Source organism: Arachis ipaensis, chromosome B08, assembly GCF_000816755.2.
Source record: "Arachis ipaensis cultivar K30076 chromosome B08, Araip1.1, whole genome shotgun sequence".
In the NCBI taxonomy this organism is placed as follows: Eukaryota; Viridiplantae; Streptophyta; class Magnoliopsida; order Fabales; family Fabaceae; genus Arachis; species Arachis ipaensis.
Genome location: NC_029792.2, coordinates 34878668 through 34893392, shown reverse-complemented (window position 1 = coordinate 34893392; position 14725 = coordinate 34878668). Strand labels below are relative to the sequence as shown.

The following is a 14725-nucleotide window of genomic DNA, read 5'->3' as shown; positions in this document are numbered from 1 at the left end:
TAACTGTTTGTTTGTGCTTGAACTTCCTATCTGTGTTTGCATCTGGGACTCTGTTGGATTGTGGTGATTGGTTGTTGGTTGGGTTGTTTGGGCCTAGGGCCGTGGTTGAATTGAGATGGACCGATGGTTGGTTTCGGTATTGTGGTTATGGTTTGGAAATGCGTGAAAGGCTAATTTGGTTCAGCATAGATAAACCTTCTGAAATGCTTTTGAATATTGTTTAAATGAACAGTTTCTTCTTTCAGAAAAAGGATTTCAGATTTCTCTTTTATTGTAAACGGTTGTTTTTGAAAAGAGGCATAAGATGGTTATTAATCACTGGTACGGTTTATCTTCACGTATCCTATTACAGTAATTCCCAAAAACCCTCTACTGAGAACCCTTTCGAGGATGATGTTCTCACCCCCCTACATTTTTCCCCTTTCAGGATATGGGCGCAGAAGTTACGAAGAGCTTATTTAATTGTTGTTGTGATGCTCTATATTGTTTTAGTTATGGTTTATTGTACCCTCGCCTTTATCTTGATATAATCTGTAAGAGGGATAGGAATTGTATTGGATTATGCTTGTAAAGTTATTTATATATATATTTATGTATATATATGGATGTACTCTTTATGAGCTTTTGTAAGTTGTATGGTATTTATGGACGTATGTTATCGGATGAAAGTTTTTGGGAGCGGCGTTGCGGTTTAAAATTTCAAACAGGCTCATATTTTAGTATTAAATAATATAAGTGTCGTCGTAATGTCCAAATCTATCAGAGTCGCGCAGCCGGAAGTGCGAGCTTTGGTAGTTAGGGTGTTATGCTACAAGGATCAGGTAGCTGAAGTGGCGGTGGAGGTGTCAAGGGAGGATGGAGAAGATAAGGGTAGTTTGGTAAATTCCTAGCTAATTTTGATTAAATGGAATCATAACCATTCAAAACAGAATCTCAACAAATTGGCATGTATCATTCAGGTTATGAAGGCTTTAAAAGGGGAGCTAATTTTGTTGGATATGAGATTGTGAGTTATGAGGATGAATATGAAAAAATTGTTGCATGTGAATATAGTAGGCTGAAAAGAGGGGGTATAAGGAAAAACAAATAAAACCATGTGTGTGAATTGTGCTAGTCCCAATGCATTACAAAAAAGGTGAAAGGATGTCGTTGGGTTAAACGCTTTAATGAATCAGACTGGCCTTGATGTAGTGGATTGTGGAGCTGGGTCAGACCCAAAACATGCGGGTCGGGGTATGAAGAATTCAGGTATAGGGTTGTTGGGAAAAAACTTGCGGCAACTTCAGAGGTGTGTGCAAGACCAGGAGATGGTGTGGTTGTTCTAATTCATAGTGAATGAGGCCTTCTCAATGGGGAAGGGCGGGGAAACGACAATTTCGGCGGTGGTGCAACGAGCCAGGATGCATGATCTACCTCGATGTTTTCACCAAAGGATAACGGCCATGACAGGATTCGGGAGGTAGAGCACCATCTTGTGAGGCCATCAATGGAGATGAAGGAAGGAACGCCGAGAAGCCATGACAGTGAGAACGAGACTAATGATGATGGTGGGATTGAGGATGCGAATGAAGTGAATGATGATGAAGGGGCTGATGATGAGACAGGCTATGGATCAGGTTCTTGAAAACGGGTATGGATCAATGATGCGAAAGTGATTGGTGAAGGAATAACCGAGTTGAAGGGGATGGGGGTAGCAATTTCGCATGGTGAAGATGTTGGAGAATAGGGTATTGCGGGTAATGGTGAATCAGACATAAATGCCATGAGTTTGGGAACCAGAGATAATTAGAGTTTCAAATTGAAAGAACATATGATTGAAAATAAGAAAACATGGGAACTGGCAGTGGAATCTGGTGCAATACTTTACAGTGAAGAAGATGATATCATGACTATTCTCCAAGCACAGAATGAAGAGATTGCTCATAAGAGGAGATTGGCTAAACAAAAAGGGAAAATAAGACGATGCAAACCCAATAATTCTAAAAAGGTATGTGAAAATTTTTTATCATGATATTTAGTTCTTAGAATGTTAGGGGGTTGAGGGGTAATGGAAAATTGATCATGGTGAAAGACCTTAAAAAAAACATAAGTTAAATATGCTAGCTTTGATAGAGACTAGAGACAAGTAGTGTCGAAGTTTGACATAGTACAAATTTGGGGGAGCGATATTGCAGGATGGGAGTATGTAGGGTCTGAAGGTGCATTGGGTGGTTTTTGCTTATTTGTGATGAAATAATGTTCAAAATGAGTAATTGATACAAAAGGGAGGGATGGTTGTGTGTTAAAGTGGTCTTATTAAAAAATAATTCCAATTATGCATTTTGTTTGGTGTATGGCGCACATACAAGAGGTGATAAACTTCTTATGTGGGAGGAACTGAGCTATATAGCTGGGTTATGTCAGGTTTCATTCTATTTCATGGGCGATTTCAATGAGATTATATAGGAGGAAGAGAGAAAAAGCTGCTGATAGCTTAACAACAGAGATTTTGGAAATTGGATACAAGATATGCAGTTGATGGACTTACCGATATATGATCTCAAATTTATATGGTTCAGGGGCCGATCGTACAGTCGTATTTGATAGAGTTCTGATTAGTTTGGAATGAGTTGAGGAGTTTCCAGAGATTCTATTAAAAGGTGGACCAAGCGGGTTATCAGATCATTATCCAATGATTGTGGAGGATACAAAGTGGAAAAGCAGACTAATACCGTTTTGGAACCTAGACTTTTGGTTTACACATGAGGGCTTCCTAAGGATGGTGAAAGAGGAATGGATAGATTTAGAAAATGTACAGTTCACTGATAAACTAAAGGCTCTAATAGTTTTTTTTTGAAGAGATGGCATAAGGACAAATTTAGCGACATAGATAAGAAAATTAATATGTTTGAGGAAAGGGATAAAGAAGTTAGATGATATGGTAAGTAATGGGGTGTATGATGGAACGGTAGAGGTGAGGAGAAAGGCGTTAGTGAGATGCTGTGAGAAATGCTATGAGAGTTCTATAAGGATTTGTATCATCAGGAGAGGTCTATCATGGTGCGTTTCAGAGATGGTTTAGTGAAACGAATAGATGAAGATGAATCAAAAGCTTTGGAAGTATTGCCATCTGTTGAGGAGATCAGAGAGGGGGGTATGAGACTGTGAATCATCTAAGGTGCGAGAAAGCGATGTGTATAATATGAAATTCATTAAGAAATACCGGAATGAGATTGGTTTAGAATTTACGGTACTCGTGATGGGTTTCTTTCAGACAACTAGGTTACCTCTTGATGCAAATATTACATAGGTGGCGCTAGCACCGAAGTTTGTTGGAGCTAAGGAGATCAAAAAACTTTAATCGATTAGTATAGTTGGATGTGTGTACAAGGTGATTTCAAAGGTATTGGTTAGGAGAATGAGGTCGGTGATGCCAAGACTAGTAGGTGCATTGGCTTAAACTGAGAAAATAAAAAGCATAAATTATCAAGTTAAATTTTCAAAAGGTATATAATAGGGTCAAGTGGAGTTTTGTAGACGTAGTATTGCAAAAGATGGGCTTTAGTTGGAGATGGAGGGAGTGTGTTATGGAGTGTGTTGGTACTATTTTTATGTCTATTTTGATAAATGGTTCACCGTTTAAACCATTCAAAATGGAAAGCGGACAGAGACAAGGAGATCCACTATCTCCATTCTTGTTCGTATCAGTTGTTGATGTATTGCATATAATGGTGGAAAGGCGGTTAGAAACGGATGGATATCCCCATTGCTAGTTGGGAAGAATGATATAGAGTTGTCCCATCTTCAGTTTGTAGATGACACTATATTATTTTGTCCACCTGAGGAGTAGACCATAAGGAATTACAAGAGGTTATTACGATACTTTGAACTAATGTTGAGGCTAAGCATCAACTTTGACAAATCCAGTTTGATCCCAATTAATTGTGAACAGCAGTGGGTTCAGAGTATGTACATCTTATTTGGTTGTAAAGAAGCTACTCTTCCAGTTAAATACCTTGGAATCCCCCTAGGAGTTAATCCCATGTTGGTGAAGATGTGGAAGCCAATAGTAGACAAAGTGAAAGAAAAGCTCAATTTATGAAAAGCTAAAGTGCTCAATAAACAGGCAAGTTGGTTTTCATCAAATTAGTGTTAAATGACTTGCCGATATACTACTTAAGTCTGTATATGATGTTGAAGGCAATTGCAGATAAGTTGATATCATTACAAAGGAGGTTCATGTGGAGTAAGGAGGATGGAAAGAATGGCATAGCGATGGTAAGGTGTGTGGGAAGTAGTGTAGGCTCCAAAAAAGTTAGGTGGTCTGGGGTGGGGGATGCGGTGGTCCACAATACAACACTTCTATTTAAGTTGTGGTGGCATTTTTCAAAGAAAAAGTGTCCGTTGTGGAAAAATGTGGTATGCTCCTATAATAATATGAATCCCAATGTGATGTTATCCAATCAGTCAATACCTACAAGAGGGAGTTCATGGAGGGATATATTTCAACTATAAATTAAGGAGAAATATATGATAGATAAGATGATTACGGGGTTGTCTGTGGAGGTAGGTGATGGTAGAAGGACTCGTTTTTGGGAGGATGTCTAGTTACAAAGTGGTTTGTTGAAAGATCAGTTTTCGAGACTCTTCTCAATTTCAAACTAAAAAGGGTTCGTCATAGAGAATTGTCAGTTTTGGGATGGGGTAGAGTGGATTTGGAACTTTCAATGGAGGCGAGAGTTATTCCAATAAGAGTTGGATTTAGTGAACAGTTACATGATAAGTTGAGGCCAATTACACTAGCATATGACAAAGAAAATAGAGTTGTGTGAAAATTTGATAGGCAAGATGTTTTTACTACTAACTCATTTGTGCAGGTGCTGCAAGCAGAAACAACTCGTGAAGAAGTCACAAGCTGTAGCTTTACTAGAACTATTTGGAAAGGATTAGTTCCATCATGAGCGAACACTACAAGATAAACACTGACTAACATCAGAATTATCGGCAGATTTATCAAATAAATCCTCCGGTAATTAGTTTACCGTCGAATTGAATTTGATGGTATAATCGGCGCCGAAAAATTTTTACCGGCAGATTATTTCATCCGACACTAATTACTGGCAGGTTTTGCGTCAGATTTATTGATTAATACGACGAAAATAAGCGGTTGAATACCGTCGGATTTTTCCGATGGTAAATTTGGCGCCATATTATGTTTTGTGGTGCCCAATGACCAGCGGATCCCCACGGTAGTTGTGTTTTCTTTTTTTTTTTGCACAATGATGCAAGCCTAAACTGGGTTCGGAATTTATCTCAAAATAAAATCAGCGTTGCAAGTATAGTTCCAAACCCAACAATTGGCCAATATCAAATTTCAATATGAAAATGTCACAATCAATACAAAATTAACCAAGAGTATTTAGACTCCCGGGTCGTCTTCCCTAGGAGTTGCAATTAAATGTTTAGTTATTGGCAAGAAATTAAAATGCAAGAAGGTAACTTAACATGCAAGAAATTAAATGAAGGCAAGTAATGGCAATGGAAATGGAAATTGAAGGCTAAAAAGGACTCTTGGCAAGAAGTGGGTAATTAAGGATTCCTATCCTAGTTGTGGACCACAAACATGGTAATTGTGTGTGGATTAATCCTAATTAGTCAACTCTACATCGAGAATAAGTCAACTGGGCATAATTAATCTCAATCCCTAATTTCTAAGTCAGCACTAGTGGGTCACTTAGAGTCAAGGGAAACCAAATTAATTAACAACTCTCACACAATGTGGAATGGACATCCACCACTCAAGTTCACCCAATTATCCAATTTCCCAACCAAGAGTGTGAGAAGGGATTTCTAGCCCTGGTTTCATGTTTCCTTTTCCAAGGTTCCCATGAAACCCATTTTTCATTCAATCTCTTTTCCAAGATAATTGAACACTAGCATTGAAACAAAATTTCTTCTAGCAAATCAAAGAGAAGATGAAGAGAAAAAGAAATTAACTATCATTAATCCATCAAGTACAACAGAGCTCCCTCTCTCAATGAGAGGGAATTTAGCTACTCATAGCTCAAAGAAAAGTACAAGAGATGGAAGAGATGATAGAGTAAAACTAAAAACTCTATTCCATAACTTAGCTTCCTAACTGCTTAACCCCTTTCGCAGTACTTTCAGGGGTTATTTATACTACTCCTAGAACTAGAAATAAAGAAAATACAAAAGTGAAAAGAAAAATACAATTTGGAGGGAAAAGAAACTCAATAAACGTGATCTCCCAGCTGGCGTATGACTGGCGCTTCAGTAGCGTGCCACGCCCAGCTCTGAATCTGGCTTGGCGTGCCACGCCCAACTCTTCAAGTGGCACGCCTTCCTTCATTGGCCTCTCTGGCGTGCCACGCCTTCGAGCCCAAGTGGCATGCCCAGGGTTCTTTAAGCACTTGTGTAGCCTGGCGTGCCACGCCTTCGACCTCAAGTGGCACGCCTAGGCCTTTTTAAAACCTTGGATAGCCTGGCGTGCCACGCCTTTGACCTCAAGTGGCATGCCCAAGCCTTCTCCCTCTCCTCCTTGCTTCTGGAAAGTTGAACTAGCATGGTGCCCAGGTTCTGGAGTACCACGCCCATTATGTGTGCTTGGTCTTTCTCTCTGGAAAACTGAACTAGCGTGGCACGCCCAGGGTCTGGCGTGCCACGCCCATTTATGTGCTTGGCTCCTTCGCTGGCGTGCCACGCCCAGAACTCAAGTGGCACGCCCAGGTCTTCCTCTTGTTGATTGGTGCTGCTGGCGTGCCACGCCTGAGACTCAAGTAGCACGCCAAAGTGAAAAATGGTAGCTGGCATGCCACGCCTTCGATACCAAGTGGCACGCCCATATGGTTGGCCTCCTATCTCCCTCTCTGGAAAATATAACTGGCGTGCCACGCCCATTATTCCTCTTTGTTCCAGTAGCTGGCATGCCACGCCCAGCATTCAAGTAGGACGCCCAAGTAAGAATCTACAGCTGGCGTGCCAAGCCTTCGATACCAAGTGGCACGCCCAGCCTTTGCTTTGGCCTTTTGTACAATGGCATGCTACATCTGGATGCTCAAGTGGCGCGCCTAAGTGAGGGTGAGGGCTTGGTGTGCCACGCCTTCGACACCAAGTGGCACGTCCAGCCTTTTGGGCCTTTGTCTTTGTCTCTGAAAATTTGTACTAGCGTGCTGTGCCTTGATGCTCAATTGGGACGCCTCTTTAGTGTGGCTCTTTTAAGCTTGGCGTGCCATGCCTGGCTCTTCAAGTGGCACGCCCAAGTGACTTTTGAAGCTGGCGTGCCATGCCTTCCATACCAAGTGGCATGCCCAGGTGATGATCCTTTCTGGAGTGATGAACTGGCGTACCACGCCCATGGCTCAAGTGGCACGCCCATAGTATGTGAGGGGTTAGGCGTGCTACGCCCCTTTAGTGGCCCTCATTATTGCTCTCTAGAAAACTACACTGGCATGCCACGCCCAGCTCCTGGCGTGCCACGCCCAGTTCCTGGCGTGCCACGCCCATGTAATTGCTTGAGACTCCCCTCTGGACTTCAATACTAGCGTGCCACACCCAGCTCCTGGCATGCCACGCACATACAATTTTGTGGCGTTTGTTCCAAGTGGCACGCCAGTTTCACACGCTCAGCTTATTTTGTTGTTTTTCTTCCCTTTTTGTTGCTCTTTTTCACCTAAAATTCAGCACAACCCCATTTCAAAGCAATGTACTATAATATTCATCAATTAACTCATAAATTTCTATGATTAAATGAGATTATGCTCTTTTATGGTCCATTTTAGACAAGAAAAAAGGGTAGATGATGCAAGTCATCAGGTTGTCGTACATGGACTTAATCGAATTGGAGATCTTCTGTGTACATGCATTGTTGTTTGGTGGAAAACTATCAATGAAAAACTTAAGTTTAGCAAACACATAAGAAACACATAAACTTAACAAATTCAAAATAGATTGCGGATAAAAGACAATAAAATAGTATGTACTCACGCCTGCATGCCATCAGGCCAAATCCTCATCAGTATGACGAGCGCTGGTGGAGGGACATCTGTTAGGACGCATTAGAGGAATTGGTGCACGAAATCGTGATCGTTCATTCCTTGGTAACGTCGCTAAAAACTTAATACGCACGTTCATAATCTTAGTTCTTTGTCACAACTTCGCACAACTAACCAGCAAGTGCACTGGGTCGTCCACGGAGATTGTCGGCTTGAAGCAAGCTATGGTTATCTTGTAAATCTCAGTCAGGCAGATTCAAATGGTTATAGAGTTTTAATAATTAAAAGATAAATAAAACGTAAAATAAAGATAGAGATACTTATGTAATTCATTGATGAGAATTTCAGACAAGCGTATAGAGATGCTTAGTTCCTTCTGAATCTCCGCTTTCCTACTGCTTTCATCCAATCCTTCATACTCCTTTTCATGGCAAGCTGTATGTTGGGCATCACCGTTGTCAATGGTTACATCCCGTCCTCTCAGTGAAAATGGTCCAAAATGCGCTGTCACCGCACGGCTAATCATCTGTCGGTTCTCGATCATGCTGGAATAGGATTCAGTAATCCTTTTGCGTCTGTCACTACGCCCAGCACTCACGAGTTTGAAGCTCGTCACAGCCATCCCTTCCCAGATCCTACTCGGAATACCACAGACAAGGTTTAGACTTTTTGGATCTCAAGATTGGCCGTCAATAATTCTAGCTTATACCACGAAGACTCTGATCTCACGATCAGGAGGCTAAGAGATATGCATTCAAGCTTGTTTGCATGTAGAACAGAAGTGTTTATCAGGCACGCGTTCATAAGTGAGAATGGTGATGAGCGTCACATAATCATCACATTCATCATGTTCTTGTGTGCGAATGAATATCTTAGAGAAGAAATAGGCTTGAGTTGAATAGAAAAACAATAGTACTTTGCATTAATTCATGAGGAACAGCAGAGCTCCACACCTTAATCTATGGTGTGTAGAAACTCTACCGTTGAAAATACATAAGTGAAAGGTCCAGGCATGACCAAATGGCCAGCCTCCCATAGAGGGTTCAATCATAAAAACATGATCAAAAGATGTAAATACAATAGTAAAAAGTTCTATTTATACTAAACTAGTTACTAGGGTTTACAGAAATGAGTAAATGATGCAGAAATCCACTTCCGGGCCCACTTGGTGTGTGCTTGGGCTGAGCGTTGAAGCTTTCACATGTAGAGGTCTTCCTTGGAGTTGAACGCCAGTTTGTAACTTGTTTCTGGCGTTTAACTCTGCTTTGCAACTTGTTTCTGGCATTTAACGCCAGAATAGGGCATAAAGCTGGCATTGAACGCCAGTTTGCATCATCTAAACCCGAGAAAAATATAGACTATTATATATTGCTGAAAAGCCCTGGATGTCTACTTTCCAACGCAATTGAGAGCGCGCCATTTGAACTTCTGTAGCTCCAGAAAATCCACTTTGAGTGCAAGGAGGTCAGAATCCAACAGCATCTGCAGTCCTTCTTCAGCCTCTGAATGAGATTTTTGCTCAAGTCCCTCAATTTCAGCCAGAAATTACCTGAAATCACAGAAAAATACACAAACTCATAGTAAAGTCCAGAAATGTGATTTTTATTTAAAAACTAATAAAAATATATTAAAAACTAACTAAATCATACTAAAAACTATGTAAAAACAATGCCAAAAAGCGTATAAATTATCCGCTCATCACAACACCAAACTTAAATTGTTGCTTGTCCCCAAGCAACTGAAAATCAAATAGGATTAAAAGAAGAGAATATACTATAAATTCCAAAATATCAATGAAACTTAGCTCCAATCAGATGAGCGGGACTAGTAGCTTTTTGCCTCTTGAATAGTTTTGGCATCTCACTTTATCATTGAAGTTCAGAATTATTGGCATCTATAGGAACTTAGAATTTAGATAGTGTTATTGATTCTCCTAGTTCAGTATGTTGATTCTTGAATACATCTAATTTATGAGTCTTGGCCGTGGCCCTAAGCACTCTGTTTTCCAGTATTACCACCGGATACATACATGCCACAGACACATAACTGGGTGAACCTTTTCAGATTGTGACTCAGCTTTGCTAGAGTCCCCAATTAGAGGTGTCTAGGGTTCTTAAGCACACTTTTTGCTTTGGATAACGACTTTAACCGCTCAGTCTCAAACTTTTCACTTGACACCTTCACGCCACAAGCACATGGTTAGGGACAGCTTGGTTTAGCCGCTTAGGCCGAGATTTGATTCCTTTGGGCCCTCCTATCCACTGATACTCAAAGCCTTGGATCTTTTTTACCCTTGCCTTTTGGTTTAAAGGGTTACTAGCTTTTTGCTCTTGCCTTTGGTTTAAAGAGCTTTTGGCTTTTTCTGCTTGCTTTTTCTTTTTCTTTTTTTCTTTTCTTTTATTTTTGCTACTTTTTTTTGCAAGCCTTGTTATTCACTGCTTTTTCTTGCTTCAAGAATCAATTTTATAATTTTTCAGATTATCAATAACAGTTCTCCTTTTCATCATTCTTTCAAGAGCCAACAAATTTAACATTCATAAACAACAAATTCAAAAATATGCACTGTTCAAGCATTCATTTAGAAAACAAAAAGTATTGCCACCACATCAAGATAATTAAACTAATCTTAAGGATGAATTCGAAATCCATGTACTTCTTGTTCTTTTGTTTTTAGAACATTTTTCATTCAAGAGAGGTGATGGATTCATAGGACATTCATAGCTTTAAGGCATAGTTACTAGATACTAATGATCATGTAGTAAAAACACGAACATAAATAAAACATAAGGCTCAAAAACCAAAAAATAGAAAAATTAAGAACAAGGAGATTAAGGAACGGGTCCACCTTAGTGAGGGTGGCGTCTTCTTCCTCTTGAAGAACCAATGGTGTTCTTGAGCTCCTCTATGTCTCTTCCTTGCCTTTGTTGCTCCTCCCTCATAGCTCTTTGATCTTCTCTAATTTCATGGAGAATGATGGAGTGCTCTTGGTGTTCCATCCTTAGTTGTCCCCAATAGTTGTGTGGAGGAAAATGTATCCCTTGAGGCATCTCAGGGATTTCATGGTGAGGAATTTTCTCATGCTCTTGTTGAGGTCCATGAGTGGGCTCTCTTGTTTGCTCCATCCTTTTCTTAGTGATGGGCTTGTCCTCATCAATGAAGATGTCTCCCTCTATGTCAATTCCAGCCGAATTGCAGAGGTGGCAAATGAGGCGAGGAAAGGCTAACCTTGCCAAAGTGGAGGACTTGTCAGCCACCTTGTAGAGTTCTTGAGGTATAATCTCATGAACTTCCACTTCCTCCCCAATCATGATACTATGGATCATGATGGCCCGGTCTACAGTAACTTCAGACCGGTTGTTAGTAGGAATAATTGAGCGTTGGATGAACTCCAACCATCCTCTAGCTACAGGCTTAAGGTCCGGTCTTCTCAATTGAACCGGCTTGCCCCTTGAGTCAACTTTCCATTAAGCTCCTTCTACACATATGTCCATGAGGACTTGGTCTAACCTTTGATCAAAGTTGACCCTTCTAGTGTAGGGGCGTGTGTTTTCTTGCATCATTGGCAAGTTGAACGCCAACCTTACATTTTCCGGACTGAAATCTAAGTATTTCCCCCAAACCATTGTGAGCCAATTCTTTGGGTTTGGGTTCATACTTTGATCATGGTTCCTAGTGATCCATGTGTTTGCATAGAACTCTTGAGCCATTAACATTCCGACTTGTTGAATAGGATTAGAGAGAACTTCGCATCCTCTTCTTCTAATCTCTTGTCGGATCTCCGGATACTCGCTCTTTTTGAGCTTGAAAGGGACCTCAGGGATCACGTTTTTCTTGGCCATAACTTCATTGAAGTGGTCTTGATGGACCTTTGAGATGAATCTCTCCATCTCCCATGACTCAGAGGTGGAAGCAATTGCCTTCCCTTTCCTCTTTCTTGAGGTTTCTCTGGCCTTAGGTGCCATTGATGGTTATGGAAAAACAAAAAGCAATACTTTTACCACACCAAACTTAAAAGGTTTGCTTGTCCTCGAGCAAAAGAAGAAAGAAAGTAGTAGAAGAAGAAGAAACTGGAGGAGATGGAGGGAGAAGGTGTATTCGGCCAAGGGGGAGAAGTAGTGGTTGTAATGTGTGAAAATGGAGTAGTGTTGAGGGGTTTATATAGGGGTGGGGGGAAGGGTAGGTTTCGGCCATTAGGGTTGGGTTTGAGAGGGAAAAGAATTTTGAATTTGGAGGTAGGTGGGGTTTTTGGGGAAGAGTGGATGGATGTGAGTAGTGAAGGGTATTTGGGGAAGGGTGTTATGAAAAGGTGTGAAGAGGAGAGAAGAAGAGGTGGGGTAGGTGGGGATCCTGTGGGATCCACAGATCCTGAGGGGTCAAGGACTTAACATCCCTGCTCCATTTAGGCGTGCAAAACGCCCTTAGAATGCATGTTTGGTGTTAAACGCCAGCTTGCTGCTTATTTCTGGCGTTTAACGCCAACTTTTCTCCCATTCTTGGCGTTAAACGCCAATTCCATGCTCTGTTCTGGCGTTAAACGTCAGTCTGGTGCCTATTTCTGGCGTTAAATGCCCAGAATGGTGCCAGACTGGGCGTTTAACGCCCATTCTGCTACTCTTACTGGCGTTTAAACGCCAGTAAGCTCTTCCTCCAGGGTGAGCTGTTTTTCATGCTTTTTTTTATTTTTCAGTTGTTTTTGTGACTTCCCATGATCATCAACCTAAAGAAAATATAAAATAGCAATGGAAAATAAATAGATATAAGTAAATAACATTGGGTTGCCTCCCAATAAGCGCTTCTTTAATGTTAATAGCTTGACAGTGCGCTCTCATGGAGCCTCACAGATAATCAGAGCAATGTTGGGGCCTCTCAACACCAAACTTAGAGTTTGGTTGTGGCCTCCCAACACCAAACTTAGAGTTTGAATGTGGCGGTTTTGTTTGACTCTGTATTGAGAGAAGCTTTTCATGCTTCCTCTCATGGTTACAGAAGGAGCACCTTGAGTCTTAAATACAAGGTAGTCTTCATTCAACTGAAGGACCAACTCTCCTCTGTCAACATCAATCACAGCTTTTGCTGTGGCTAGGAAAGGTCTGCCAAGGATGATGTTTTCATCCTCATCCTTCCCAGTATCTAGGATTATGAAATCAGCAGGGATGTAAAGGCCTTCAACCTTTACTAGCATGTCCTCTACTAGTCCATAAGCCTGTTTCATTGATTTGTCTGCCATCTCTAGTGAGATTCTTGCAGCTTGTACCTCAAAGATTCCCAGTTTCTCCACTACAGAGAGTGGCATGAGGTTTATCCCTGACCCAAGGTCACACAGAGCCTTCTCAAAGGTCATGGTGCCTATGATACAAGGTATGAAGAATTTTCCGGGTTCCGGTTTCTTCTGAGGCAATGTTTGCCTCATTAGTGCACTCAGTTCATTGGTGAACAAGGGGGGTTCATCCTCCCAAGTCTCATTACCAAATAAACTGGCATTCAACTTCATGATGGCTCCTAGATATTTAGCAACCTGCTTTTCAATGACGTCTTCATCCTCTTCAGAGGAAGAATATTCATCAGAGCTCATGAATGGCAGAAGAAAGTTTAATAAAATCTCTATGGTCTCTGTACGAGCCTCAGATTCTTTTGGTTCCTCAAAAGGAAACTTCTTTCTGTCCAGAGGATGTCCCATGAGGCTTTTCTCACTGGGATTCACGTCCTCCTCACTCCCTCCAGGTTCGGCCATATTGGTCATGGTTATGGCCTTGCACTCTCTCTTGGGATTTTCTTCTGTATTGCTTGGGAGAGTACTTGGAGGAGTGTCAGTAATCTTCTTACTCAGCTGACCCACCTGTGCCTCCAAACTTCTAATGGATTACCTTGTTTCATTCATGAAACTCAGTGTGGTCTTCAATAGATCAGAGACCATGGTTGCCAGGCCAGAATGGCTCTGTTCAGAATTCTCTGTCTGTTGCTGAGAAGATGATGGAAAAGGCTTGCTATTGTTAAATCTATTTCTTCCACCATTATTGTTGAAGCCTTGTTGAGGCTTCTGTTAGTCCTTCCATGAGAAATTTGGATGATTTCTCTATGAAGGATTATAGGTATTTCTATAGGCTTCTCCCATGTAATTCACCTCTGCCATTGCAGGGTTCTCAGGATCATAAGCTTCTTCTTCAGAAGATGCTTCTTTAGTACTGTTGGATGCAGCTTGCAATCCATTTAGACTCTGAAAAATCATATTGACTTGTTGAGTCAATATTTTGTTCTGAGCCAATATGGCATTCAGAGTATCAATTTCAAGAACTCCCTTCTTCTGAGGCGTCCTATTGTTTACAAGATTCCTCTCAGAGGTGTACATGAACTGGTTATTTGCAAACATTTAAATGAGTTCCTGAGCTTCTGTAGGGGTTTTCAAATGAAGAGATCCTCCTACAGAATGGTCCAAAGACATTTTTGACAACTCAGACAGACCATCATAGAATATACATATGATGCTCCATTCTGAAAGCATGTCAGTAGGACACCTTTTGATCAGTTGCTTATATCTTTCCCAAGCTTCATAGAGGAATCCACCTTTCTTCTGTCTGAAGGTTTAGATTTCCATTCTAAGCTTGCTCACCTTTTGAGGTGGAAAGAATTCGGGCAGAAAAGCACTGACCAGCTTATCCCAAGAGTTCAGGCTATCTTTAGGTTGTGAATCCAACCATGTTCTAGCTCTGTCTCTTACAGCAAAGGGGAAAAGCAGA

General features: G+C 41.1%; 1 protein-coding gene across 1 annotated transcript in view; it reads left to right on the top strand.

Moving 5' to 3' along the window:
• Positions 1418-14725, top strand: part of LOC107610915 (mitogen-activated protein kinase kinase kinase A-like) — a 61416-nt gene continuing 48108 nt past the window's right edge. The window contains exons 1-4 of the mRNA XM_016312893.2: positions 1418-1616; positions 1845-1987; positions 3025-3133; positions 4190-4262. Of these exons, the coding sequence (XP_016168379.2) occupies positions 1418-1616; positions 1845-1987; positions 3025-3133; positions 4190-4262 (524 nt within the window). The remainder of the gene's footprint in view (positions 1617-1844; positions 1988-3024; positions 3134-4189; positions 4263-14725) is intronic.